Below are 25,487 nucleotides of genomic sequence, written 5' to 3' on the forward strand. Positions count from 1 at the left end.
TCTTATGCACTATCAAAGAATTAATTTTCATTTCATTAGTTAGAACTAAAAATAATTATTTATTTTAGTTTGTAAGTGGATCTCGAAAGATACGACAGAAGTTCCTCCAAATCGTACATACGACTTTCATCGAACAATTAAATATAAATTAAATCATTTTATTTTTTAATAACGATACCGTGTGTAAGAAATAAATATCAACAGTTATGCACAGTGCAGGGGAGATGGAACTGTAGCAGGGATTCCTTCGTCTCCTTGTCCTTGCTCTCCATCTCTCCTTCTCTCTTTCTCTCTACCATCTACTCCTTAAGCTCATGCCCGAAAGAGCGACACAATCCTTCTCACCTCTTCCTTCTTTTTGACTAAAACCCCAACCACGAGCTCACCATCGTGCTCCTCCTGTTCTTTGAACACCCTAAACACTGTGCCCATCCCAGATCTTCCTGTTCTTGCAACCCTTTCAGCCTAGAAAAGAACAATCTGTTTTTTTTTCTTCTATATTTATTTAGTTATTTTTTTTCATTTCCGAGTTACCTTGCGAGTGAAAGTGTAAGTGGCACTCTGATTTCCCTCTGCAGTGGCTCCTCCTTTGTTCTATTCTTCTTGTCCTCTGATGCACTGTGTTCAGTGTATTGTGTTGCTGTAAGCAGAGGGAGCTCCAGTTCTGGTATCGCTTATGGTACCCTGAGACTTGTATGGCCGCAACTTTTCCCAGGGAAGCAAGAGTGGCGCCACCACCACATGTTCACAGACCACCAGCAGCAGAAGTGGGAGCAGGAAGCCATGAGAGGTTGTTTTCACTGTTAACAAAGCCAATCTCTTAGGCTGGAGGCTGAGCTGACGAAGAACCACGATTTGGAGTCAGTAATCATGCGGCAGTAGCTTCATATCAAGTGCCCCGGCTTCGTCTTTCGAGTATGCGGAGAGGATGGAAGACGAGCATGCTCACCACGGAGGCCTCGGCTTCCATCAGCTCCCCCTTCGCCATCGACGGCAGCAGCAGGGGCCGCCGCCGCCGCCGCCTTACCCGAGGTCGGGAAGGCTGAGGGGCGGCGGCGGCGGGGAGATTGTGGAGGTCGAAGGAGGCCACATTGTGCGGTCCACCGGCCGGAAGGATCGCCACAGCAAAGTGTGCACCTCCAAGGGCCCCCGCGACCGCCGTGTCCGCCTCTCCGCCCACACTGCCATCCAGTTCTACGACGTCCAGGACCGGCTTGGCTACGACCGCCCCAGCAAGGCCATCGATTGGCTCATCAAGAACGCCAAGCCAGCTATCGACCAGCTAGCCGAGCTCCCCGCGTGGATCCCCACCGCGATCGCCGTCGACGCGGCGGCATCGGCCTCCGTAGCTCCTGCACAACCCTGCGATTCCTCTGCCTCGGAGCAACCTTCGGACGAGTCCGGCAAGAACAAATTTGGGATCGATGAGCCACCAGTAGATGCTGCCTTCAGCTATGATGAAGACGACGGGGGCGGCGGCGGTGACGGCGGTGGAAGCAGTAGTTTCCTCCCGCCTTCGTTCGACAATACCGCCATTGCCGATACGATCAAATCGTTATTTCCAATGGCGGCGGCTACTACTGCCACCGCTGTTTCGCCGTCCTCGAGCACTCTTCCAGTAGGCTGTCAACGCTACCCGCCGGGCCTTCAAGACCTCCGTCTCTCCCTCCAATCCTTCCAAGTTCCGATCTTTCAACACTCGCATCCCAGCCACCACCACCATCACCAAGCTCCAACTCCATCCACACACGATTCTCTACTCGTTGGCTCCGCTCGCTCATTAGGCTGGGCTGAACAAAGCCGGCAAATGGCTTCGTGGTACATGCCCGAGTCGAGCGGCGGCGTTGGATTCGGAGAATTTATTTACGGTGTTCCGCCACCGCAGGCTGCGCCGCCTCTTGCCGCTGCTCTCGGCCCGAGCCAGCTTTTCTCTCAGAGGGAACCCCTTCAGTCCAGTAACTCGCCTTCGGTCCGTGGTTGGGCAGAACCGGAGCTCCAGATGCACCCGGTGCTCCATTCCTCGGTTTCTGCCATGGAATTCACCTCCGAAGCTGGCATCCTGGGATTCTGCATCCCACCACGGATTCAGGGCGAAGAGGAGCACGGCAGCATCTCAAACCGGCTGCCCTCTGCTTCGCGCCATTAATGGAGTGGAAGAAAGAGAACAAGACCACCACTCAACAGGTAAATTCCAGCTTCCACTCTGGATTTCTCAAAGTTTCTATCGTTCGTTTCAGTTACTCGTAGATTTGCTTGGTTCTAGTGGATGAGTGTGAAGATAGCATCATTTGCTTATCTTGTGTTTCCCTTGCACCGTCTTCCAAAGCAATTGCACTGTTGCGGGACGGTTGTTCTCAATTGCTTTTCATGTCCTATTCGTTCGAACTGCTTCTACTTGTGATGTTGTGATATTTACGTTGTTGCATGAAAACGACTGAGATTTTATGTGCCAAGGCTTCCAAAATAATAGACAAGGTTACAGTTTGAGCGAGCAAATACAATTCACATAAGCAAGATCAAGAATTGACAAGTAGATGTAGAGAAGGATTAGTGTGATTGGCAACCAATAGGCACAAGTACTACTAGTATGTTCAGCTGGTATGCTTATCTTTGGTGAGAATAGGAAAGGAGAGGAGAGAAGAGGAGAGAGTGAGCAGGGAGAGGAGAGGGGGAGGGATTTCATCCTTTGTGTTTATACTATCTTCTTCCAGAGGGAAGAGAGGAGACGAAATGATAAAAATGTGAGACAATCTTTGTCTCCTCCAAGCCCAGCTTCAATTGCCACAGTCCTTCCATCTTGTTGTAGTCTTACCACAACTCGCTAGGTGAGTTACATCATAATTTTCCATTTTACAACCACAATCCAATAATCCAAGGGGAGGGATTTCGCATCAATCATGTTTAGTGTGGATGGAAATTTCATGAATGAAGTCAAAGCTAGGAGAGGAGTTTAAAACTCTTTTGCATCGGATTTCCACAGGAGCTCTGCTCTTTTCCCCTGCAAAATCTGCGTGGGTAAACTAACCATTTAGATCCTGTTTTCTGGTGCAGAATTCATTAGCAGCAGAGGTGAGCTTCTATTGCATAGATCTCTCCTTCGCTTATTCGGTTATAATAGGCAAAGAAGGATTTGGATTCCTTTTTGCAGATGGAATTTATCCTTAAATCTGTCTTCTCAAAATTGGGCTGGCAGGTTACCATAGAGAGAGCTTTGAGGATAAAATTCTTTCTACCCTCATCTCTATTGTTGGGTATGGTAAGAGCAGGCTTGGGGCTTGCTAATCTTGCCCTTTTGCCTTCTTGTCTCCTCTCTTTATCTCCTCGTATCAAGAAAGATGATTAAATAAGAGGAACAAAGTCTTAAAAGAGATTGAGAGTCTACTAGTACACATCTTAAGCTTTCATCATACTAAATTTGAAAATCACAATCGATAAGTATGTTAAGTTACATACTAATGTACAAGAATTTTATATATTCACTCTAAAAATATAAAATGTTGTAGTATGTAACTATATAAAATTACATGATACCATGCATTATAATAATAATAATAATTTTAATTTCAATGTGCTAGAAACTCTTAAAGCTGTATTGATTGTTTTTAGATTAGTAATACTCAGCTAAGAGCAAGTGTTGTATTGTGGTAGCTTCATGTTGCACAATAGATCTCTTTCTTTAACAGCATCAGCTTTTACTGCTCTTGTTTTCATGAGAATTCTCCAACTGATTACAATGCTACTCAGTTTTTACATTACAATCTCTCTTTTTTTGTGGCCTGTAAAACTTAATACATAGATTGCCCTGAATTTAGGAGATTAATCTTGTGAAGTAGTATACCTTTGCTAGAGGAAAATACCTGGAAGGAAATAATTAGCCTCGATATCTGGTAGGTTCTCCATTGATTAGAATTCAATGTGGATGAAAGAGACCAAACCTGCCATCCATGTTTGCAGGCGAACACAGCAATCCTATTGTTTCAAAGGCCAGCTAATTGGGAAGACCTGTCTCAATCATCCAAACCATCACTCTACAGAGAGAAAAAAAATTTAGAACCTCCAACAACTTCCAACCAAACTCTTTGTTGCCTCACATCAATTCAAATTCATATCACACATATTCTGTAAAACATTTACATGTCCATGCAGTAATGAACTCTTATTCTCGACATGAATTGGTAAACCTCAAACAAATTTCAATTCACACAATTATTTATATAACTGGTGCCTCTGGCCTTGCGAGAAAATAAGTCATGTGACAATTTCCCCTCCTTGAGAAGGTTGTTCTTCTTGTTTTGATTTACCACTCTTGCTTCTCAGGCGAGGAGTATTTGTGTTCTTTAGAGTAGTTTCTTCATCTGATTGCTTAGGAGGTTTCTTGATTGAATCCTTTGCATCGGTGCTTGTGAGCTTTGATGAAGTGGGTACTGTCTGGATTGAGGGGTTGGCGATCTTGTTGGCTTTCAAAGCTGGCTTAACTTGAGACTGAGCAGAAGGCCTTGTCTCCCATGGTTGTGCTGCAATCCACTTGTCCACCCAACTCCATTCCCAGTTACCTTTTGCTAGCTCATACACAAATGGCCCTTGGTTAATCCCCGAGCTTGCCCTCCACTGCATCAGGTGGAAGACAATTCCAAGCAGTCAAATTAATGATAAGTTTTCATCACACCTTAGCAAGTTGTTCGACAGCAGACCTGATGGGAGAATGCATAAGCCATAGCTCGCTCGCGCTTAACTGCAGCTTCTTCCCTTTGTTGTATCCTGGCAATTATTTCCTCCTTCGTTTCAGTGCCTCCATTCCATTCTACCTGTTAAGAACAAAGAAATAATGAACATTGTTAAACTTGATTCATGTCTATCAACTGGATTACCTCCAAATCCTGAAGCTTTGCCTCGAGCTTCAACTGGTTCTCATGTTTCTTTTGCCTGAGGCGGCCTTCCACAACCATCATAGTGCGTCGAGTTCTAATCTGTGCCTGTATTTTGCTCCACAATTGGACATGTCTCAAAGTGTTTGACGTCTGCTTTTGCACAGAATTGCGATGAGTCAAGGTCTGCAACCTTTCTTTTCTTTTCAGAGTCCTAAGAGTTTTCCTTGCCTAAGAAATATACAAGATGACATATTACTAATTTAGCCACTTCTCAAAACTTCTCCCTGAAAAAAAAAATGCAACAAGACATGCATCATACTCTAAATCTTCGAAAGGAGGTTTGAATTCGAATGGCAGCTGCATCCTCAGCAGTCACACCATCTCCAATATTCCCATTTTCAGCTCCATTATTTAGTAGCTTATTTGGATGATCAGAGGCTTGATTCTTCAACTTGAAGCCATTTGGTTGCGAATTACTTACCGTAGCTTTCTTTGTTTTCTTCCTATGAATTATCGTCTTGAGCCAATCTCCAGACCCCATCCTCTATAAATGGAAAGATCCCCAACGCAGAGAAGTTCCTTAATCAAATAAACGATTGCAACATGAACATAAACAGAATCCTGAAGCGCAGCTGCAGAACGATAAAGTGACCGAGATTGATCTAACAAAACTGTGAAGCTAAAATAAGAAGAAGATGGCCTCCAACCAACATCCATAAAAATTGAAGGCGAAACTTGATCAGTACCTGAAAGACAACACAGCGGCAGGGACGCAGGAGCTAAAGATCGAAGATGAGGAGGAGAATTCAGGAGAAGGTGAGGCGTCTCTAAAGCAGCAGCCCTCAAGTAGAAGCAATGCAGACATGAAACTGGAAGCGAGGGGAAAGGAGATGGTGCGGGACAGGGGATAGGGAAAGACAATGACAACTAGTCTTCCATTCCACTGGCTCGTCTCGTCTCGTCTCGTATCGTAATTGGTGGGAAGGAAAATCCAATGGTGGGTGGAAAGATTCTGATTATGCCAATTAAGTACAGCGGCCGACACCCACCCTGAGTCATTGCTGCGGACGGTGGTTTGGTTGGATTTATACGGGAACCCGACAAAACTCACAGGGACTGGAGAACAACCTCGAGCTATCCTTTGCTGCTTGCTCCGATCATATAGTACTACCCATAATTATGTCTCTTTGCACCATCCATCCGTAATTTAATAATCCATTAGGGTTTTAAAATTTGGTTTCCTATAAAAATTTAGTTCTCTTTATCTTCCCTTTCTCTTCTCTTCTCTATTCCTTTGAATATCTATGGTATTTTAGGATATTAAATGAAAGGTAAAGTAAGCATGTGCAAATCTTTACAAAAAGAATAGAACAGGGACTACTTTGCCATCTAATGGAGTTTGTTTTTTGTTTCTTCTGGACTACGTGAAACTTATGGATTGGATCCAATTCTCATGATTACTCACGGCACATGGAAACATGTTGGATAGTTAGATTTTCTATTTGCTTTGCTTTAATTTATTTTTTTTAAATCCAGATATATAATTTTTATGATTTAATTAATTTTGAAAGTGATCCGATTAATTCTAGAAATAGGCAATTCGGTCCTAAAAAATAGAGATGTAACCAAGATTCAAAATTATATGGTACTAACACCGACTACCAGAGGCTAGCTATTAGAATGACAAATGGATTTGTGATGAAATTGAAAAAAAAAATTAAAAGTCATTATTTAAAAAAAACGGTGGGGTTGGAGTCCACCTTAGCCTCATGGTGACTCTACCCTGTATGAAAGTTTTCTGCCATCAAAGTAAATTAGAAAGCACTCACGGACGCCCATCCAGATGATCAATCCACTTCTCATCGGGAAAAAAATTCTTTTATAATACGTCATAGTTAAAATTCAAATTTTAAATATTTGATTATTTATTGGAGGACCTAACTGTTGTACAGTAATCTCGTGGGGTTCAATTTTCTTTATGTTGCATAAATAGCAGTTTAAGAATTAGATCTCTGATTAATTGGTGCTAAGGATTTGTAGCAATATAATTTTGTAATGCTTTTATGGTACAATTAAATAGCGTTTACGATAAAATTTTATAATAGTTAAGTTATATATATTTATAATAACTGAATCATATTATTTTTGTTAACATAATTTGACAATATATTTATTTAATCCCTACTTCTTTAATACATTCATTTGATGACACACTTTATACTAACTATTTTAGTTAACTATCGTTTAAAATTTCATCTTTCTATTAATAAATAATAGATTCAAATGAATCATATTATTTTTGTTAACATAAACTATTATAATTAAAATTTATTCATTATCTATCGACATATTGGTATACTATCTTAACTTTCTTCTAATTATATTATTTATGGTGCCACATTTAGTTTTAAACTACACTAATGCTCATATTTGCTAAAATCAGCTTTTTCTTTTTTCCAAATCCTGAATTATTTCAAGGGAGGAAATAAATATGAAAATAAATTTCTGAAAATAAAAAATAGAAAATTATTTTTTTTTCTAAATTTCAAAGCTCTACTTATCAAGAGAACATCATGAGAGAAAAAGAGAAATAAAACTCAAATTTTGTCAAGGCAAGCACTATAATGGGGTCCATGGTTTACTCTACTTTCTTATCTTCATCACCTCTTTGAATCAAAACACTATCCTATGAATTAAATTGAGTTATAGCTACTTGAATATTTCTAAAATATTTGCCTGCAAAATAAAATGGTTATAAGATGTATAAATAAATAACAACAATTGATGAAAAGACATATTTAAGATTTGAAAATTCCTAAAAGATACACTTAAATTTTAGATGTTTTAAAAGACCTAGTTTTTTCCATTTTATCTTTCCTGCCAACTACTATTGTTGCATTCAAATAACAGCATCACTATGGTATTGATAAATCAACATTCGGGTTGTGACCCAGACACCCGTAGTTCGATCCCCAATTACGACGTATTTGTAAGAATTTTTTTTAAATAGAGAACGCAATCAAAGAATGTTGGGCATCTGGATTGGCCGTCGTATATGCTTCCCGATTTACCTGGTGGTCGATGGGAAACTTCCGTGGGATAAGACCGACTATCCTTAAGGATTGAGTCCATGAGACTAATTGGGATTTATCATTTTTTTCTTTTTTGATAAATCAACATCACAGTTATGATGATACTGTATTTTAAAAATCAATACCACTTTAATGCTTATATAAAAATCAACATTATTGATTTTTGAAATACAACACTATATTATTCTTTAAATGCAATACCACAGTGGTTGACGAGAGGAATAAAATAAAATTTTTTGAAAAATCTAAAAGTTAAATGTGTCTTTCAAAAATTTCTTAATTTTAAGTGCACCTTTTAGTCAATTATCGAATAAATAATGAATAATTCAGAATGATTATCTTAAATGATAATCACTGTGTTATTTAGTAACTTACTCATTACTATATATTTGATTTGTGATTTTTTTAATTAAAATTTTAATTTAAATCCAACCAAATACTCAAATCACACATCTTACTATTCATATTACTAAATTACACACTGATTTTTTAAAATACTCCTTTGCCCTCCATCCTATATCTACTCTGTCCTTTGCTTGTTTGACCCGCGGTCGCTCTAATCAGTAGTTAAGATGATCATCATTTTATGGCCAACTACCAAAAATAAATAAATTAGTTTGAGTCTATTTTTACCAATAAAATATAGTAAACTAGGTCCACCTATTTATTTTTGACACTTGTTTATGAATTTTTTACTAATAAAAATTTAATTTTAAAAGGGAAATTATCTTAAATTTTTTAAAGTTCATTATTGCTAGTTCGCTGTATCATTTAATGACCGCACCTGTTTTTTAAAATATTTTTCGCCCCCTTTAAATAAAAAAAATGTTTAAATTTTTTAAGAAGCTAGTTGAGGGTGGTAAAAAAATTTATTTTTTAAAAAAAGTCAGTTGAGGGTAAATAAAATAAAAAGGAAAAACCTTTTTAAAAAATTAAAAAGTGATGCATATTGGTTTTTTAGAACCCATAATTTTTAAAACTTATATAATACATTTTAGCACCAACTAAGTTTTGCCCGTCATAACTTAATGTTAAAAAAATCTAAAAACAAGTAATGCATCACACCATAATTTATTTATTCCTCTTTAGCTGTTCTTCGGAGCAAACAGGCTCCAACAATAACACCAAGTCTTATTTCTAAAAACTACTTAATAAAACTGGAAAAACAAATGATTTTACCCTAAATTGTTTGAATCGAACTTGCCAATTCATGACTTTGAAATCTGAACAAAATTTCGATCGTTTTTAAAAGAGAGGGCATACTTTATTTTTTTTTTTTATTTTATATTTTTTTTGAAATAGAATTTCAGATGGCTTTTGTTAAAAAAAAGTAACTGTATTTGCGAAAGTCAAGAATTTAAATAGAATGAATACTAATTCCTTAAAATAAAACGTACACTGGCCGTTTTCATGTGATCCCCTAATGAAGCGATACCATGCAGCGGAAAGAGAAATACTTAACAATTCAACTAATTACATGGCGGGCATGAGGACAAGAAAACCACAGGATGAATTTGAGTAAGATTTCTTCCTAATTGAAGATGCTCGAGACGTTGAAAATGCACTTCTTCCAACTACCAATGCAGCATCAAAGATGCAAATCAAGACAATTTGTATGACTAAGAAAAAAACTAAAGAGGATTTTTGGAAAAATTTTAAATATTCTCCAATAGATTTATGCCCATCAGTTTTTCTTTTCGTACTTTGCTCCATATGTCGGACAACATTCAACATCTTTACAGCGTCAGAAATTGCCCGGTTTGCTCTGTTCTCCATCCGTGCTGCCTTTGAAGGATTAAGGCAAAAATGGAGCTTCCTCGGGGCCCAAAAGTAGAGGTCACTGTAGGCTGCATTGTTGATACATATGTAGGGTCGCTGGAGTTCTAAGCAGCATCTTCAGAACGAAAAATAGGAAGGGGATGGGCTTCTGTATTAAATACATATTTATCCAGCGGAAGAACATCGTCCTCACCAAACAACAGATACAGATACTTCAAGGTTTCACCTAAGAAAAATGTCTCCATCTTGTCTCTTTTACTGGGAGGTATTCTCGTGACATCATCAAGCGATGTGTACCCACCCGAATCTACCTTTGTATATTTTTCAAAGGCCTCAAAGATCTGCCAACCCCATTCACGGTATCTGGCAATGCAACAAATGTCAAAACCCGAGATTTGAACTTATGTAGGCATAAGACATTATGACAAGGATAACCTATAGAGGAACTTACTTTGGATCTCCTGTAATACGATGTAGCACAAATAAAGATTCCACAGTTTCAGGACGTAAGAGATTGTGTCTGTCATTGTGCCTGATTATTATATCATTAATGTAATTTGAGCTTTTATTACCACCATCAAGACCCTCTTCAAAATCACCCTGATACAAAATGAAGAATCCAATCAAGTCTACAACTCCATCAAGAAGAATGTTATTTGATGTAAAAAATAGAGGGGAATACAAATTTGGCACAACCGTAATCTACTAGTTTGAAAAACAACTCACCTCAATATGGAAATAAGCAATTTCAGGAGCAAGACCAGTGGAAGTGACAGCATACATTTCAAAGCATGTTTTTGCTAGATCTTCAGCAAGCTTTAAATTCTCCAAATCATCTGGAGTCAACAAACTTTGTTCCATAGCTTTCTTCTTTGTAATACCTTTTGTTGCACCAAGAGCTAGAGTTCCTGGCAGGAAACACACCTGAAAAGAAGTGAATATACATCACAAATCAAGATATGAATAAATGGGTAGTACAAAAAGAATCACCCATGTCCACCATAATATTGACCATTATTATGTTGCAATAATTATTCAAAATGATAAATTTTGATCAATGCTACCTGGTAGAATATGAAAATTTAAGCTATGGCTATACATGTTAACTTTTGTATCTAAAATTATGAACATTTCGAAATTCCACAATTTTAATATAAACAAGCATATTATTTGGGTAGAAATAAATAAATAATGTAAACATGACTATGAATGGCTGAAAATTAGATAACAATAATGTTTGTTATGGCAACATAAAGCATTTTTATTTCATAAAATTTTATGAAATGGATCATAGTAGAAAAGGTTAAAACCTATTGTTCAACTAAGAATTGAAGGTGTCAAAAGAGGAAAAGGGAATGATTTTAATGTTATCGGCATGGAGAATTTCAATGTATTTTATGGCCAAAATGAAGATGCAAGATGACTTAAAAAAGAATTTACAGTATTACATATTAGCATAGAATGCTTTTTGCAAGATCACAAGTTGATTTTAAAATGAGCTTGCACTGATATTTTGGCAAAATAATGAGAAATTTAAGTTCCTTCATATCTGGAACCCCCAAATAAGACCTTTTCTTCAAAATTGTGGAAGTGGAAATTTACAACTTCACAATCCGAAAGTTGCCTTGCAAATTTGCTTAGGGTCTAGAAATTGCATATTTCCACCACTATAAAAAAAAGGAAAGTCTTAATTGGGTGTTTCAGATAATGGAGGATTTGGGTGTTTCAAACAATGGAGTAACCCAAAATACAAATTATTTTACCAAAATGAGAGTGCAAGCTGATTTTGAAATCTTAATATTTTATATTTGTGCCATTTTTACAAACCCTAAAGTATTTTATAACATAGCTCTCAGTCAAGAAATCTTAATGTTCTACTAGGAAGAAAAGGGCAAAATTTGAGTGTTTTGAACATGAAAAATCCTAAACTACAAAAAAAAAGGGCTTTAAAATGAAGGCATGAGCGGATTTTCAAATAAGCTTACAGCTAGGAAAAAGCATTTTATGCCATTTTATACATCATAAACTAGCTTGTGGATCATAAATTGCTAACTTCCACACTTTAGGAAAAAGAGAATATATTTGGATTTCCAAACATGAAGGATCCTAAATTACCTACTATTTTAAATGAGGGCATAAGTTAATTTTAAAATGGAGAATCCTAAAATACCTATTATTTTAGAAAAAAATGAGGGCAAAAGTTGATTTTTCAAATAAGCTTACCATTAGGAAATAGCATTTTATGTCATTTTACATATCATAAATTGCTAACTTCCACAACTATGGGAAAAAGTGATCATATTTGGATTTTCAAACGATCTTAAATATCTACTATTTTGCTAAACTATTTTAAATCAGTTCACAACCTTAAAAAAACATTTTGTGCATTTTATAGACCATATGTTGCTTTGCAAATCAGCTACTTGTCCAGAAATAACAAATTTCCAACACTTTGATGGAGAAAATGCATGATTTGATTATTTCGGAGGATCCTAAATATTTATTTTTATGCTGATTAAAATGGGTTTTGTAATTCAAATTATGGGTATTTGGGGAATCTAATCAATAGGAGTGCTCATTAGTAATTTCATTATAACAAGGGCGCTAAACAGTAATTGTCCTTAATTTTTTTAATAATATAGTATAGAATATATTAAAGGAATTGGGTTCGATGAACCTAAGTCATGTCAAGCGTGGCCTAGGGCACCAGACCCAGGCTTAAGTTGGGCTTGGTCCCAACCTTGTTGCACCAACACAGAGATGACAAGAAAAGTACAGGCCAAGCCAAGCCCAACATGAAATTTACCGGCCCACTTGGCCCATGTTCAGGCCACGCCCATGCATGACCTTTGACACCATTAATTAGAATTTTAAATACCTCTTATGTAAACCAAAACTTTTAACGATTATGGTTTGAATTAGCTGTCAACTTAAGTGTCAAATTTTAATGCCTATGAATGTAACTTTATTTTATTAAGTCATTCAGTTAAGATTATGTGGATCACGATCCTATCCAAGAATGATAAGGGAACAAAGGGTTGGGTTGTAAGTTCCTGAGTTGCTATCCAAGTTCAAATTCTACTTGAGGTTTGAAGCATTTAGTCAATTTGTAGGATGGTAGATGCTAAGGTCCATATCACAATCTTGACAACCCCTAGCATCGGTTTGTTTATAGCAGTAACTGCAATTGTACAATCTGGTTAAGAATTGACCAAAGAACATGTTAGTGGACACAAAATTTATCATTCATTTATTTAATTCTCACATGGACACAAGCAAGCATATTTGCATGCATTTAGAAAGACATACTGCATTTCTCAATAAGTTTAAGCAACTGTAGTTTACTTTGGTATTTTAAATAGAACTGAATGACTGAAAATTATCTTTATATAAATTTTGGCAAGAAAAGTGTTTTTTTCTTTTTTCGTCTTCCTGCAGCCAGTGAAACAAAATGGACGCAGAATCAGGGTATTATACTTGATATTTGCCAATCAGCATAGAGAAGTGATTAAATCACACAAAATGTAGTGGCTGTAAATAACCATATAAAGAAAGGCACCGGATATTTTTAACAAAATGGCCAAGATATGAGCTGAATATTAGCACAACACTACATTTGATGAAAGTATACCTATGGCATATGAGCAAGCAAGCTAAATTATCAACAACTATTAATTCAACAGTATCACAAGCACATAAACTACTCATCTAAACCCAAAACCCTAAATCCTAAAACCCGTCAAAGCTGGTCCCAAGCCCGATTGAAAAAAAGCGAGGGTTGCATGTTAGATTGTTAGTCAACGTGGACTTACAGGCAAATGGATCCATCAAACTATTGTACTAATATAAGATGTTCCTCGTAAGGACTACGTTACAGGGTCCAACCGTAATGTTTTGGCAAAGACCGTTATATCTTCATGAGAACTTGAATGTAATATTAAATATGCAAAAGTTCTCACACTATAGATTAGGTAAAAATAAATATTATAAAAAATCTAATTATCTAAGATTTAGAATATGAAATCTAAGAACACTCAATGATAAAATAATGGAAGTAGTAGATGTGATGATTACGAGAAAAATTAATATTTTGTGTGCACAAGAGACAAATGGATATGAGAGAAGGCAAAGATGATAGAAAATTAAGGTTTTAAGTTATGGTATATAGGAAGGAGTAAAACATGAAATGGAGTAGGTATTATCGTCGTTAATTTGCTGAAGGATGAAGTAAGAGTAATTAGAAAGGGAGATAAGATTATAGGTCTCAAGATAATGATGATAAAAGAAACTATTGATGTAATTAGCATATATGCACCTTAAGTAAAATTAAATGAACGCACCAAATCTATATTTTGGGACGAAAAATATAAGGTATTACAAAACATGCCACCGACCGAAATGATTTTAATAGGAGATCTAAATAGATATGTAGAAATAAAAAATGAGAAATATAATAAGGTGCATGGGGTTATGGGTTTGGAACAAGAAATGAAGAAGAAAAAATTATTTTGCAATAACATATGATCTTATAATAGCTAATACGTTTTTTAAAAAAGAGAAAAACACTTGGTCACATTCAAAAATGAGAATAATCAATCGCAAATTGACTTTCTTATGGTTAAAAAGAAGAATAAAAAGATTTTTAATGATTGCAAGGTCATTCCTGAAGAAAACTTAATTACTCAACATAGGTTAGTAATGTTGAATATACGCCTCAAGCATAGTATCAATAGAAGAAAAATATGCACGACTCCTAGAATTAAGTTGTGGAAGTTAAAGAATAAAAAATAAAGCATATTTAAGGAGAGGATAGGAGTACAAGTATTAGGAGAAATATACGATGACTCGAATACGACATAGGATAAGATGTTATCAAAGTTGAAAATAGTAGCCAAGAGCGTGCTTAGTGAATCAAAGAGACATGCACCACCAAATAAAGAATTTTGATAGTGGAATAAAAAAGTACAAGCGAAAATGAAAGAAAAACGAAGAGCCTATAATGTATTATACACTTATAAGAACGAGGAAAACTTAAAAATATATATAATAGCCAAGAAAAAAGTCAAAAAAGTGAATGAAACTAAGAATGAAACTTTTGAACATTTTATATCGAAATTGGATACAAAAGAAGGGAAAAGAGACATTTACAGAATAGCTAAAGCAAGAGAGAAAAATACAAGAGATTTTATTCAAATAAAATATATTAAAGATGAATGCAATAGGGTATTAGTAAATGATAAAGAAATAAAAAAGTGATGGAAAAGATATTTTCATCAACTTTTTAATAAAAATTTAGGTGACCAACTTAACTTAGGTAATTTAAGTAAGTCAAATGATAAGAAAATTTAAATTTTTATCATAGAATTCAAACTTAAAAAGTAAAACAAGCTTTAAATGAGATACAAAATAGAAAAGCAGTTGGATCAAATGATGTTCCAATAGAGGTATGAAAGTGCCTAAGGAAATAAGGTATTGAATGACTTACAAAGTTATTCAACTTGATATTAAAAACTAAAAAAATGACCGATCAGTGGAGGGTCAGTCCTCTAATTCCTTTATATAAAAATAAAGGAGATATAAAAAATTGAGCAAACTATAAGGGTATTAAATTAATAAGTCATACCATGAAACTTAGAGAAAGAGTAATAAAAAAAAGACTAAGGAGACTAGGTTAATGAAAATTAATTTGGATTTATGCTTGGAAGTCGACAATAAAAGTTATACATCTTCTCAAACAACTAATTAAAATGTATCAAGAACAGAAGCAAGACTTACATATGATATTCGTCGACTTATTATAATAAAGTCCTAAGAAAAATTATATGAAGAATTCTAGAAAAGAGAGGTATTAGTATAGCGTATATTGAACTAATTAAGGATATGCATAAAAATGTAATGGCATGAGTGAAGACTTTAGGTGGATTAACTGAAACATTCCCCATAAAGATAGGATTATATCAAAAATCAACTCTAAGTTCCTATCTTTTTACACTAATCATAGACGAAATCATTAGATAGATCCAAGGTATGGTACCAAAGAGTATATTATTTACAGATGATATTATTTTGGTGGATGAGACACGTGTAGGAGTAAATGCTAAACTTTGCGGGAAATGTTAGAAGTGAAAGGTTTTAGATTTAGCAGAGTAAAGACGGAATATATGAAATTTAAATTTAATAATATTAGGTGTAATGAGACAATTGTTAAAATAAGAGATAATGAGTTATTTGTAACTAAGAGTTTTAAATATTTAGGATCATTTCTACAAAAAGTTGGAGGAATTGAGAAGATGTCTTATATAGAATACAAATAACATGGTTGAAATGAAGGAGGGTGTCAGGTGTTCTTTGTGATCGTAAAATATTTCTAAGATTTAAAGAAAAATTTTACAAAACGACAGTTACACCTACTATGTTAGAGTTGAATGTTGAATTATAACTCGAGAATATGAGCAGAAGATGAAAGTTGCAGAGATGAAGATATTAAGGTAGATGTAGGGACATACAAGGATGAATAAGATAAGAAATGAAAATATTAAAGAGAATTTAATCTAAATATTTAAAAATAAAAAATAAAATTTTTAAGAAATAATAAGATAATTTTATAGGTTTAATAAAGCCTATTTAAATTATCCCCAACTATAGCTAGGAATTGATTATTAAAATCTAATTAAACCCTAAGTTTAAAAAAAATCGTGGCCACGCGCGCGACCGGGGGCGCATGGCCTGCGAGCGCGGAGGCATCGTCGGGCCGCGCGGCGCCTCCGGAGGCATCGCCGAGGCCGCGCAATGCCTCCGGAGGCGTCGTCGAGCCCGGGCGACGCCTCCGAAGGCGTCTCCTCGGTCCTAATTCCTGTGTTAGTACTGTGCCGGTGCTGGTCCATCGACGGAACGAAATTTTTCGCCGGTATCGTGCGATACGGCTCGAAATTTCAATCCATGTTACATACATATACGTAGACGACCAATAGATGCTACAGTTAGGCAATATGAAACTACACATCAAACGAGAAAGAAGAAGACCAAAAAAGACTATGTTAGCAACAATAAAATAAGATAAAATTTATTTAAATATAAATAATGATATAGTAGGGAATAGAGTTTAATGGCGTAGAAGGATCCATATAACCAATCTCACTTAGTGAGATAAGACTTGGTTGTTGTTATTCTTATATTTTTATATGCATGATCTAGATCATTTACTATTGATCTCGTATATAGTTAATATTGAATAAACGAATGGTGGTCCTACAAAACTACTATAAATCTGTAACCAACTTTTTATTGTTAAAAACAATATCTGCAACTAAAATTTTTTAAAGCGGAATGAAGATTTTCAAATGAAACAAGAATGGAGAAATATGGAGGAGAACATGATCTTCAAAGTCAAATGATTCATGTGCTTGAAGAAAAGGTGTCCAATTATGAGTGAGAACTAAATAAAACCTACATACCAGGTGGTCCATTTTAGGACTGAAATGACCTTTGGATCCATGAGGAAGTTCCCCAACAAAAACCAATCCTTTGGGAATGGATTTCCTAACAAGAAGGTGTCTCAACCCTTTCATTGCTTGTTCATACATCTCATGCAAATAGTCGAGCTGATTGTCAATGTTCCTCCCTTGAATCCAAACTTTTATCAAGTATTCATAGTAGCTGTCACCACGAGATCCCAACCGAATGTTGTCTCCATTAAACTGACCTGAGTGAGGGCTGTTGTCACAAGAACCAGTCATGATATTCTCTCATAATTCACATAATTTTAATAGTAGGGAGGAAATGACCAACAATATATGCAGAGCAGCATAGCTAAAGTTAAACATAAAAGAATGAATAGCAACTATTTTGGTAGTTTATAACCTATATTTATACTTGGATCAATAAGCAGAAGTCAGAACTAAATTTAAAGCGTTGATTAATTATTTTATCCTAGACTTCATCCATATTTCCAATCCATTCTGATGTTTCTTTTGTTTCAAATTGATACTAGACAATTTCAAATATATCAAACATCACAGTGTAATTAGTATAACATTATTAAACAACACTGTCTGAGTTGTTCAAGTCATAATGGGTTGATCAATTAATTTATCTCAAATTTTGGTTATTCTTTTATCTGATATTTCGTTTGTTCCAAAATGGAAATTAAACTGTTTAAAATATTGCAAATATATCTCATGCATTAAATGTCAGCAGCCATCCCATTGGCTGACTAATCCAAAGTCAGCATATTCCTTTCCCGAACCTTTGTATTTTGCACAACTAATCATGCATGTAGAAATACACAAGTTCATCATATCTTTTTTTTCCCAAGAATGATATTTATAAACTACATCACTATTCATACTTAAATTTTGTTTTTGAAGGAATTCTATCTATTTTAGTATACAGATACAAATGATCAAACATAAACTGGACCAATTATCTCATTTTTTCAAGCAAGCCATTGACAATCTATCAAGCCTCGCTAAGCACTGAGTTGATTTGGTTCTACTTAAATAAAAATAGCAAAATGGACTAGAAGGCATAATATATATTAACAATTAGATAAAATCAATATTTAACTTGTCTAAAGAAAAAGATTTTTAAAAAACCATCTTGTAAAGGAAAAACATTCTAATAGAGAGAGAAATTCACAAACATTATTACAGTTTGAAAATCACCACATACTTGATATAGATAGGCACCAATCCTTCAACCTTTGGTAGTGTCCTAAAATGTTCTAGGACCTTCATTGCAGTTGAACCATATTTGGCATCGCCAGAAATTTTGCTTAGATAGTTAAACTCAAGTTGCAAGGTTGAGACTTCGGAAGTACTACTTAAGCCATCAGGAGCTGCATGAGCAGAATAGTCATGGAGAATAACATCACTGAAAGGAATTGCTGTTGGACTTGAAGTAAAGGCTGATAAAAGCCTGTCAGCCAAATTTTTGGCAATTTCCAAGAAGAGTTCAGATCTCCCATTGTCACTTGTTGTTCCTGTGTCTCCACTTAAATGGTAAGCACTAAGAAGCCCACCTAATACACGGATGGTAGTCTCAAATAGGTTGACCTGCCCTTTCTTTTCAATTCTTTCCCTAAGTTGTTTGTCTATCCAAGTTACTGCTTCAGATATGATATCATCAGCGCCCATTATAATAGCTGTATCCAAAGAATCTATAACTGTGGCACCTAGACCTCCCAAACCATCAATGCCTCTTTGACTCACTGGCATAAGTTCATCATAACCCATTGCGTATTTTCTATAGCCAGACCAAGCATGACTAAACGCATCTTTAACCTTTTCTTGCCTAGAAATCCAAAACATTTTCTGTTTTTCAAGACTAGAACTCATGTTTTTTGCTTCATCAGGAGGTAGTTGTGGAGGTAGCCTTGGAGGTTTTCTCCAAATTTTTCTTAATCTACCAACACCTTCCTTCACATACTTCTGTTCTTCAACTACAGAACCATTTGAAAGTATACTAATTGCAGAACCATTGGAACTTTTAAGTGCTACTAAGTATGTTAAACCCACAAACATCAATAGCATTAGAAATTTTCCTGTACTACAGCTTCCACAGTTATATCTGATGCGGCTAGTAACCAACGATTGAGTAATCACCTACACAGAAGATGACCAAGACATATAATCTGTTAATCCATGCAAATTCATGATATAAAATTACAAGATACAGATTCAAATTTCTCCCAATTTATTATGAAACTCAGTAAAAAAAATTGCAAAGTCAAAGACTTCTATTTGGATAATAGCCATATTGGCCACAACATCTGCATAAACAGTTCGCTCAGAAATGGATTCTGTTCATTCTCACACACCCAAATATGTAATCTCCCTATGCAAAGTCATGATAATATTTGAAATAATATGAGAGAATATACATCTATATCTAGAAGCACACTTCCATTTTCTAAAATTCTTCACATATAACACAGTTCTGGAACATTGGCTTGTAATTTTAAAATTTTAACTATAAGTACCTTGGAATTCTACCACTATAGTTAAAAAACAACCATATGGGTGCCCACATCTAATTATAAAATGTATTGATTCATTACGACATTTCATGCCATCTTAATTTATTGGCTCGCATCTATGATCTCTTGAAACAACATTTAATTGCTTTTAGTTATTAATGTTAATATTTTATTTGTTCATGAAATCTCACATATTCGTCTTAAAATTTTCATCTAGGCTAAATTAAATTTTGAATGTGTTGTTTCACGATAATGATATTTTGTCAACATGAGCATCTGTCATTGTGTTGTTAGCGTCAACACAATTTTGGTAGTGCTGACCAAGGCAGGTGTTGTCGCATTAATAGAGGTAGAAAATTCTGCTCTCATTGCTCATCCTTGATTGTCAAGGATGGGGAGGAGATGCAAAACAACAAAAAGAGAAGGGGGAAAGAGGGAAAGCACCAACTGAAGCACTAAAATAACAAAGAAAGGTGATACAAGAGTGAATGAAACCAAGATGCATCCTTATCATGTGCTTGTTGTGATTTCAATTATGTCAATCTAAGTCCAACTTTAACCAAGACGTATTTAGACACATGGAGAAACCAGTAATATGATATGTTGTAAAAGCATTATCGAATTTAGAAAATTATGAAGTTGATATCACTAACATGCTACAAGAACTAATCCTCCATCTGATGTACAATATTCATTAAAGTATTAGTAAGGTATGATCATTAGGAGAGATGGTTTGTTATATTTTTTATGCAACTTGTTGCTTGAAAAATTTATTCAATTGACAATTTAATTAATATTTGCCTAATAGTTTAAGGAAAGCAAGTGGAAGGAGGTTATAGGAATGAAAATATTGGGGTTGGTCTGGCAGGGTTTAAAGTGTGCCAAATGTTGGCACGACACAATATTAAAATTGTACTACTCTAGTGATAAAAGACAAACTTTGTCATAAATGATAAATTCAGTAACTACATTGTTATAATTACTAAATATTCTCTTTCTTGCTAAAAGTCACCACAATAACCATTTAGGAATTATCATAAATTTTTTGAGTTGCTAAAAATCATGTAAATTTGTTTTCTTAATATTTCTTCATTAGTTGTCTTATTAATAAATAACATCTATGGTGAATCTTCCAAACATAAAGCTGGTCATCTACTCAACAATAAGTGAGAAAATGGTAAGAAAAGTGAGACTTTTAGTCAGCCACCATTGGTGTTTGCCTTTTTGAAACCCATGGGAGTATGTTAGATATCCATAGATTTAATCCTTCTATATAATCAAAACAACATTGTATATGAGCTTTACCTTCTAATTTTATTGAAAACATTATCCTTTATCCATCAAACATCTAAGTCCTTGAAATTTAATTAAGAAACCAAATAGTCAACCAAACTATACCTTCATATCATAAATTTTACTTCTGAAAGTACCCCATTATTTTATTGACTAAACTACATTATCTAATTATAATAAATCTAGGACTATTTTTTATACTTACAATTTCTAAAACATCTATATGTCAATGTTAAGGTAGGAGATGAGTTACTTGTAACCGAAAGTTTTAAGTATTTAAAATTGTTTTTGCAAAAGGAGGGAGAGATTAAAAGAGATGTCTTATATAGAATACAAGCAAGATAGTTGAAATAGAAGAGAGCATTGAGTGTTCTTTGTGACTATAAAGTACCTCTAAAATTTAAAAGAAAGTTTTACAAAACGACGATTAGATTTGCTATATTATATGTAGCTAAATGTTAGGCTATGACTCGAGCACACGAGAAGAAAATGAAGGTTGCAAAGATAAGGATGTTAAAGTAGATATGCGGACATACGAATATGAACAAAATAAAATATGAGAACATTAAAGAGAAGTCAGGATTGTGCCTATTGAGGAAAAATTCCATGACATGCATTTAAGATGGTATGGGTATATACAACGAGGAGAACTAAAGAAGACTTGGTTAGCAACGATAAAATAAGATACAAATTTATTTAAATATAAATGATGATATAGTAGAGGATAAAGTCCAATGGTGTAGGAGCATCCATATAACTGCCCCCACCTAATAGGATAAAACTTGGTTATTGTTGTTGTTATCTATATAACATCATTAGTTAATTTTATAAGATGGCTTCAACCAGTCATTGTGATCATTGATCCAACTCTCTAAGTCTAACAATCATAAAATAAGTTTTTTAAATCAATCATTCAAAATCATCAGGAATGCACAATTTCCTTGTGAAATGATAATTTAACTTGGGATTGTGTTCCTACATCCTACAACTGATTTCAATTTTACTCAATTTTTGGATAATGGCCAAACACAATTGGAGGATCCACTTGACATCTAGATACTAAGTTTTAACCAAAGTAAGCACAACTTAGCCCGGTGATATAACAAACCCATAATGATAAGGCATATCCAATACAAGTATCCAATAATCCATCATAAGCAAGTGTATTTTCCTCATTTCCTTCTAATGTTAATAAAAACATGACAATAGAACACATTTATCTTAAACAACTTCATGACCCATTAATAATTCTATCACGGTATTAGTAAATATTGTGCTAACTGACATTCGAGAATATGATGACAAAAGTAATCTTAGAGAGCTTCATACATATTAGTGTTGGAGGAATTAAATTTCATTGATGCACCATGTTATACAGTGGGCTAATACTTTCGAGCTTGAGATAGTTTGTACCTAGAACCTATACAGGATTTTGATTTTTGACCGGATTTGCTTGAGTAGTCTAAATTAATTTTTTTCGTGCCCTATACTCTTATTATTAAAGGAGCATTATATTATCATTGTTCTGGGGAATATAATAAGATTATTCTTTATGAAGCAATAGTTTATTCCATAGGCAAAACCTTCCCTAACATAAAAAGATGCTTTTTTTTAATCTTATTTTAAAATTTTCTCTGTGCATTTAGTGAGAGGCTTCCTGTTATCCATAGGAAAGTAATCAGCACCTAACACAGAAGATTATATTAACATCCCAAGAATCATGAGAGAGGAGAATAACTTATTTGGCTCAGAAAGTTGGAAACATCGCCAACCTCAACAAAGTAATGAAAAGAGATCTACGACAAGTTCACCATAGCTAAGAAAATGTTCTTATATTTTATAGTCAAATTTCAAGGTATACACTCTGGATAATCTGCTCCAAACATCCAAGCTCCATTGCCTAGCCAAGACCAACAGGACTATATACACCAAGTATAGACAAGATGGAATTGATCCACTAAACATCATTTAATTTTGTATATATTCCTTGTAGTGAAGACAGAATTGGAATTTCAATTTAAGAACTTTTGCCTCAGGCAAAGTACCATATTCTTCATGGATTTAGAATTCATCTCAAGAATCACAATAAAAGATAGAGGATCTCACTTTCTTTACATTCTTTTCTTGGATACAAGGCAAACAGTGTATCTTCCTCAGTTCATTGACCTCTAAAACAGTTGTAAATGATGACAAGTTCCAGTTTCTTCTAATAGAGACACTACACTTTTAAGACAGAAGAGAAATCAATACAGGGATGACTTGACTAAGAAACAGATCCAGCTACTTGTCCATAAGAAAAGACATAAAGCTACATAGTAGAATAATTTGTTCCAATTACCTAACCAGTTGAGCTCTTGCTATGACCTCTGGTATACACCAAGGGAAAAAAAGAAAGAGGAAGAAGAATCAGTAAACATACGCAGGATGCAAATTTCATTTTTAGTTACACCTAGCCAAGATCCACGTCTCCCAAAAAAGAAACTGCCATAGATTATCGCCTTCCGATCCATCAAAGGCTAATGTTAAGAAAACCTAATTGAACGGAATAAGAAAAAGACAATTACGAAATCAATTTCCTATAGTAGAATTGTATATTAGAAATGTTAAGTAAAAGCAGAAATCAGCTCACGCTCTCTTATCCTTCGAAGCGTGATTACCAAATATGAATCTCAAAGTTCGAACACCATGATGTTGTTCTCTCTGACGCAATTCGCATCAAAAAGAAAAAATCCAAAATTCAATTCTAATCAGAGGCTAAACAACATTTTATTCCAATAACCAGGTCACAGAAGGAAAGGTATCTGGCACGATCGAGATATATATATAGTGATTTTATTAAAGCAGGAACAGATCTTGAAAGGAAGCAGACCTTCAATGGCGATCGGTGGCGGAACTTGGCATTGTCATAGTGGACATCCTGCGTGGAATAAGGCAGAGATCTGGACGACATGCCCGTAGAAACCGGTTCCGACGACTCGATCTGGTTTTTCGCTCTCCAATCGCGAGATCGAGGCAGCTTAAAGAGGAGGAAAAAGAGAGGAGAAGAGGATGAAACCGCGGAGGAAGGTAGACTTGCGGAGGAGACGCGGGCAGGGCGATGGAGTCCTGTTGAGTGGGACCTCGCCGCTGCTCAACGTCCAGACCACGAGACAGACACGACCTGTTTGATTCTTATGAAACGTGTTGAGTCAGACGGTGATTTTTATACATATATAGGCATTAAAAAAATAAAAAAAAAAGACAGCTAATGCGTAGGCATTTAAAAAAAAAAGACAAATGAACACCGCCTGTTTGACGTTTCTTATGAAACGTGTTAACACCAATCACAAACGGGTAAGAGTACCGTCATCAACGCTTGCAAAAACAAATAAAGAAACGGGATTTCAGCTAATAATAATGGGATCTCTTTCTAAACATATTCTGCAAATGATTAGACAATACGAGAGAGCTCTTTATTTTTATTGTCGTTCGAGTGGATATTACATTTAAAATAATATTAAAAGAGCATGGTATTATATTTTTTTTATTTTATCATTATCATAATAATGTACCATACTATAGTAGTATTTGATGTGAGGATAAAAAAGAATCCATGTGGCGGGCTTTTGACTTAATCAACATAAAGTCCACATAGAAAGCTTATGACTTGGTCAATACAGATCTGAGTCCTTTGGAGTCTTGACTGCACTCAGGTTAAGTCGGATAGAATCAGAATGACCTCGTAATATGTCAATTAAATTTGGGAGAGCTCAGAACTAATCAAGATGACTTTATTAAGCTCAACAAAGTTTAGGCCGAGTTGGTGGAAGGTTTGGTCTAGCAAGTTAATAAAGTTGGGTTCGAATATGGTAGAGTAAAGGATGTGTCAGTTGTGGGAAAAGTATCAGATAAACAGACTCATCAATTATCTTGACAACAATAATGAGTATTGATGAGAAAGGTGTGTTGGTTATGAATGCAAGAAAGTTATGTTGATTACGAATGCCCAAAATCATGTGGCCACCCAGAATCATATAGTCGTTTTGAATGATGACACTAAATAAGGAGAAGGGGTGCAACTGTTTTGAGGGAGGAGTTTCTTCTTTGATCCAACGCCTCGTCTTCTTCATCTTTATATAAGGTAGCAATTTTCAGTGACATAATGTATGCACAACTTGCTTTGAAACTACCATTCTTTGATTGTTCTCTGTTCTTTTCTCCAACTCTAACTTGAGTGTCAGAGTGGTCATGCCAAAGTAACCTCTTATTATTCTCCTCTAAGGAAGCTGCCTCATGGGGGTTCTGTCTTCTCAACAACATCACTCCAAACATAGATCCACTCGAAGCTAACCTATTAAAGACAGGCCCGAATAAAGCAACTTCTTTAGAGATCTATTTGACATTAGTTGACTCAGCAAAAGTCAACAAAGGATGATTCGACGAGAGTTGACCCATCCCTTGATCTTAGACCAGATCATTTTGGCACCGTATGTGGAAATT

At 35.2% G+C, this 25,487-nt stretch overlaps 3 protein-coding genes across 3 annotated transcripts; 1 reads left to right on the plus strand and 2 right to left on the minus strand.

The window, feature by feature from the left end:
* Positions 1-928: 928 nt before the first annotated feature.
* LOC141830084 (transcription factor PCF5-like) lies at positions 929-2,146 on the plus strand. Its single transcript, XM_074717566.1, has one exon. It carries the CDS (start codon positions 929-931, stop codon positions 2,144-2,146), a length of 1,218 nt encoding a protein of 405 aa, XP_074573667.1.
* A 1,909-nt stretch (positions 2,147-4,055) lies between these two features.
* Positions 4,056-5,780, minus strand: LOC141829655 (protein IQ-DOMAIN 9-like). Its single transcript, XM_074717179.1, has 5 exons — positions 5,615-5,780; positions 5,188-5,447; positions 4,869-5,096; positions 4,692-4,805; positions 4,056-4,608 (listed from the first exon to the last, which is right to left on the minus strand). The coding sequence occupies exons 2-5, from the start codon at positions 5,407-5,409 to the stop codon at positions 4,249-4,251; spliced, it is 924 nt and encodes a 307-aa protein (XP_074573280.1). The 5' UTR covers positions 5,410-5,447; positions 5,615-5,780; the 3' UTR covers positions 4,056-4,248.
* Positions 5,781-9,509: 3,729 nt separating this feature from the next.
* Positions 9,510-24,090, minus strand: LOC141829204 (mannosyl-oligosaccharide 1,2-alpha-mannosidase MNS3). Its single transcript, XM_074716621.1, has 6 exons — positions 23,878-24,090; positions 18,410-19,341; positions 17,194-17,452; positions 10,466-10,663; positions 10,191-10,339; positions 9,510-10,102 (listed from the first exon to the last, which is right to left on the minus strand). The coding sequence occupies exons 1-6, from the start codon at positions 23,956-23,958 to the stop codon at positions 9,844-9,846; spliced, it is 1,878 nt and encodes a 625-aa protein (XP_074572722.1). The 5' UTR covers positions 23,959-24,090; the 3' UTR covers positions 9,510-9,843.
* Positions 24,091-25,487: the final 1,397 nt, after the last annotated feature.

Source organism: Curcuma longa, chromosome 5 (assembly GCF_044706935.1).
Source record: "Curcuma longa cultivar G26 ecotype Majalengka, Jawa Barat chromosome 5, ITB_CL_G26_1.1, whole genome shotgun sequence".
Taxonomy (NCBI): domain Eukaryota; kingdom Viridiplantae; phylum Streptophyta; class Magnoliopsida; order Zingiberales; family Zingiberaceae; genus Curcuma; species Curcuma longa.

Bases quoted from the DNA above. Each gene is read 5' to 3' on its own strand.
- LOC141830084 (XM_074717566.1), top strand. From the start codon at position 929: ATGGAAGACGAGCATGCTCACCACGGAGGCCTCGGCTTCCATCAGCTC.
- LOC141829655 (XM_074717179.1), bottom strand. From the start codon at position 5,409: ATGGGGTCTGGAGATTGGCTCAAGACGATAATTCATAGGAAGAAAACA. The intron at 5,097-5,187 runs GTATGATGCATG...TATATTTCTTAG, and splicing joins CCTCCTTTCGAAGATTTAGA to GCAAGGAAAACTCTTAGGAC. The intron at 4,609-4,691 runs GTCTGCTGTCGA...CACCTGATGCAG, and splicing joins CTTATGCATTCTCCCATCAG to TGGAGGGCAAGCTCGGGGAT.
- LOC141829204 (XM_074716621.1), bottom strand. From the start codon at position 23,958: ATGTCGTCCAGATCTCTGCCTTATTCCACGCAGGATGTCCACTATGAC. The intron at 17,453-18,409 runs GTATGTGGTGAT...TTGTGACAACAG, and splicing joins TTGGTGCCTATCTATATCAA to CCCTCACTCAGGTCAGTTTA. The intron at 10,664-17,193 runs GTATGTAGGTTT...ACTTCTTTTCAG, and splicing joins GTCCTAAAATGGACCACCTG to GTGTGTTTCCTGCCAGGAAC.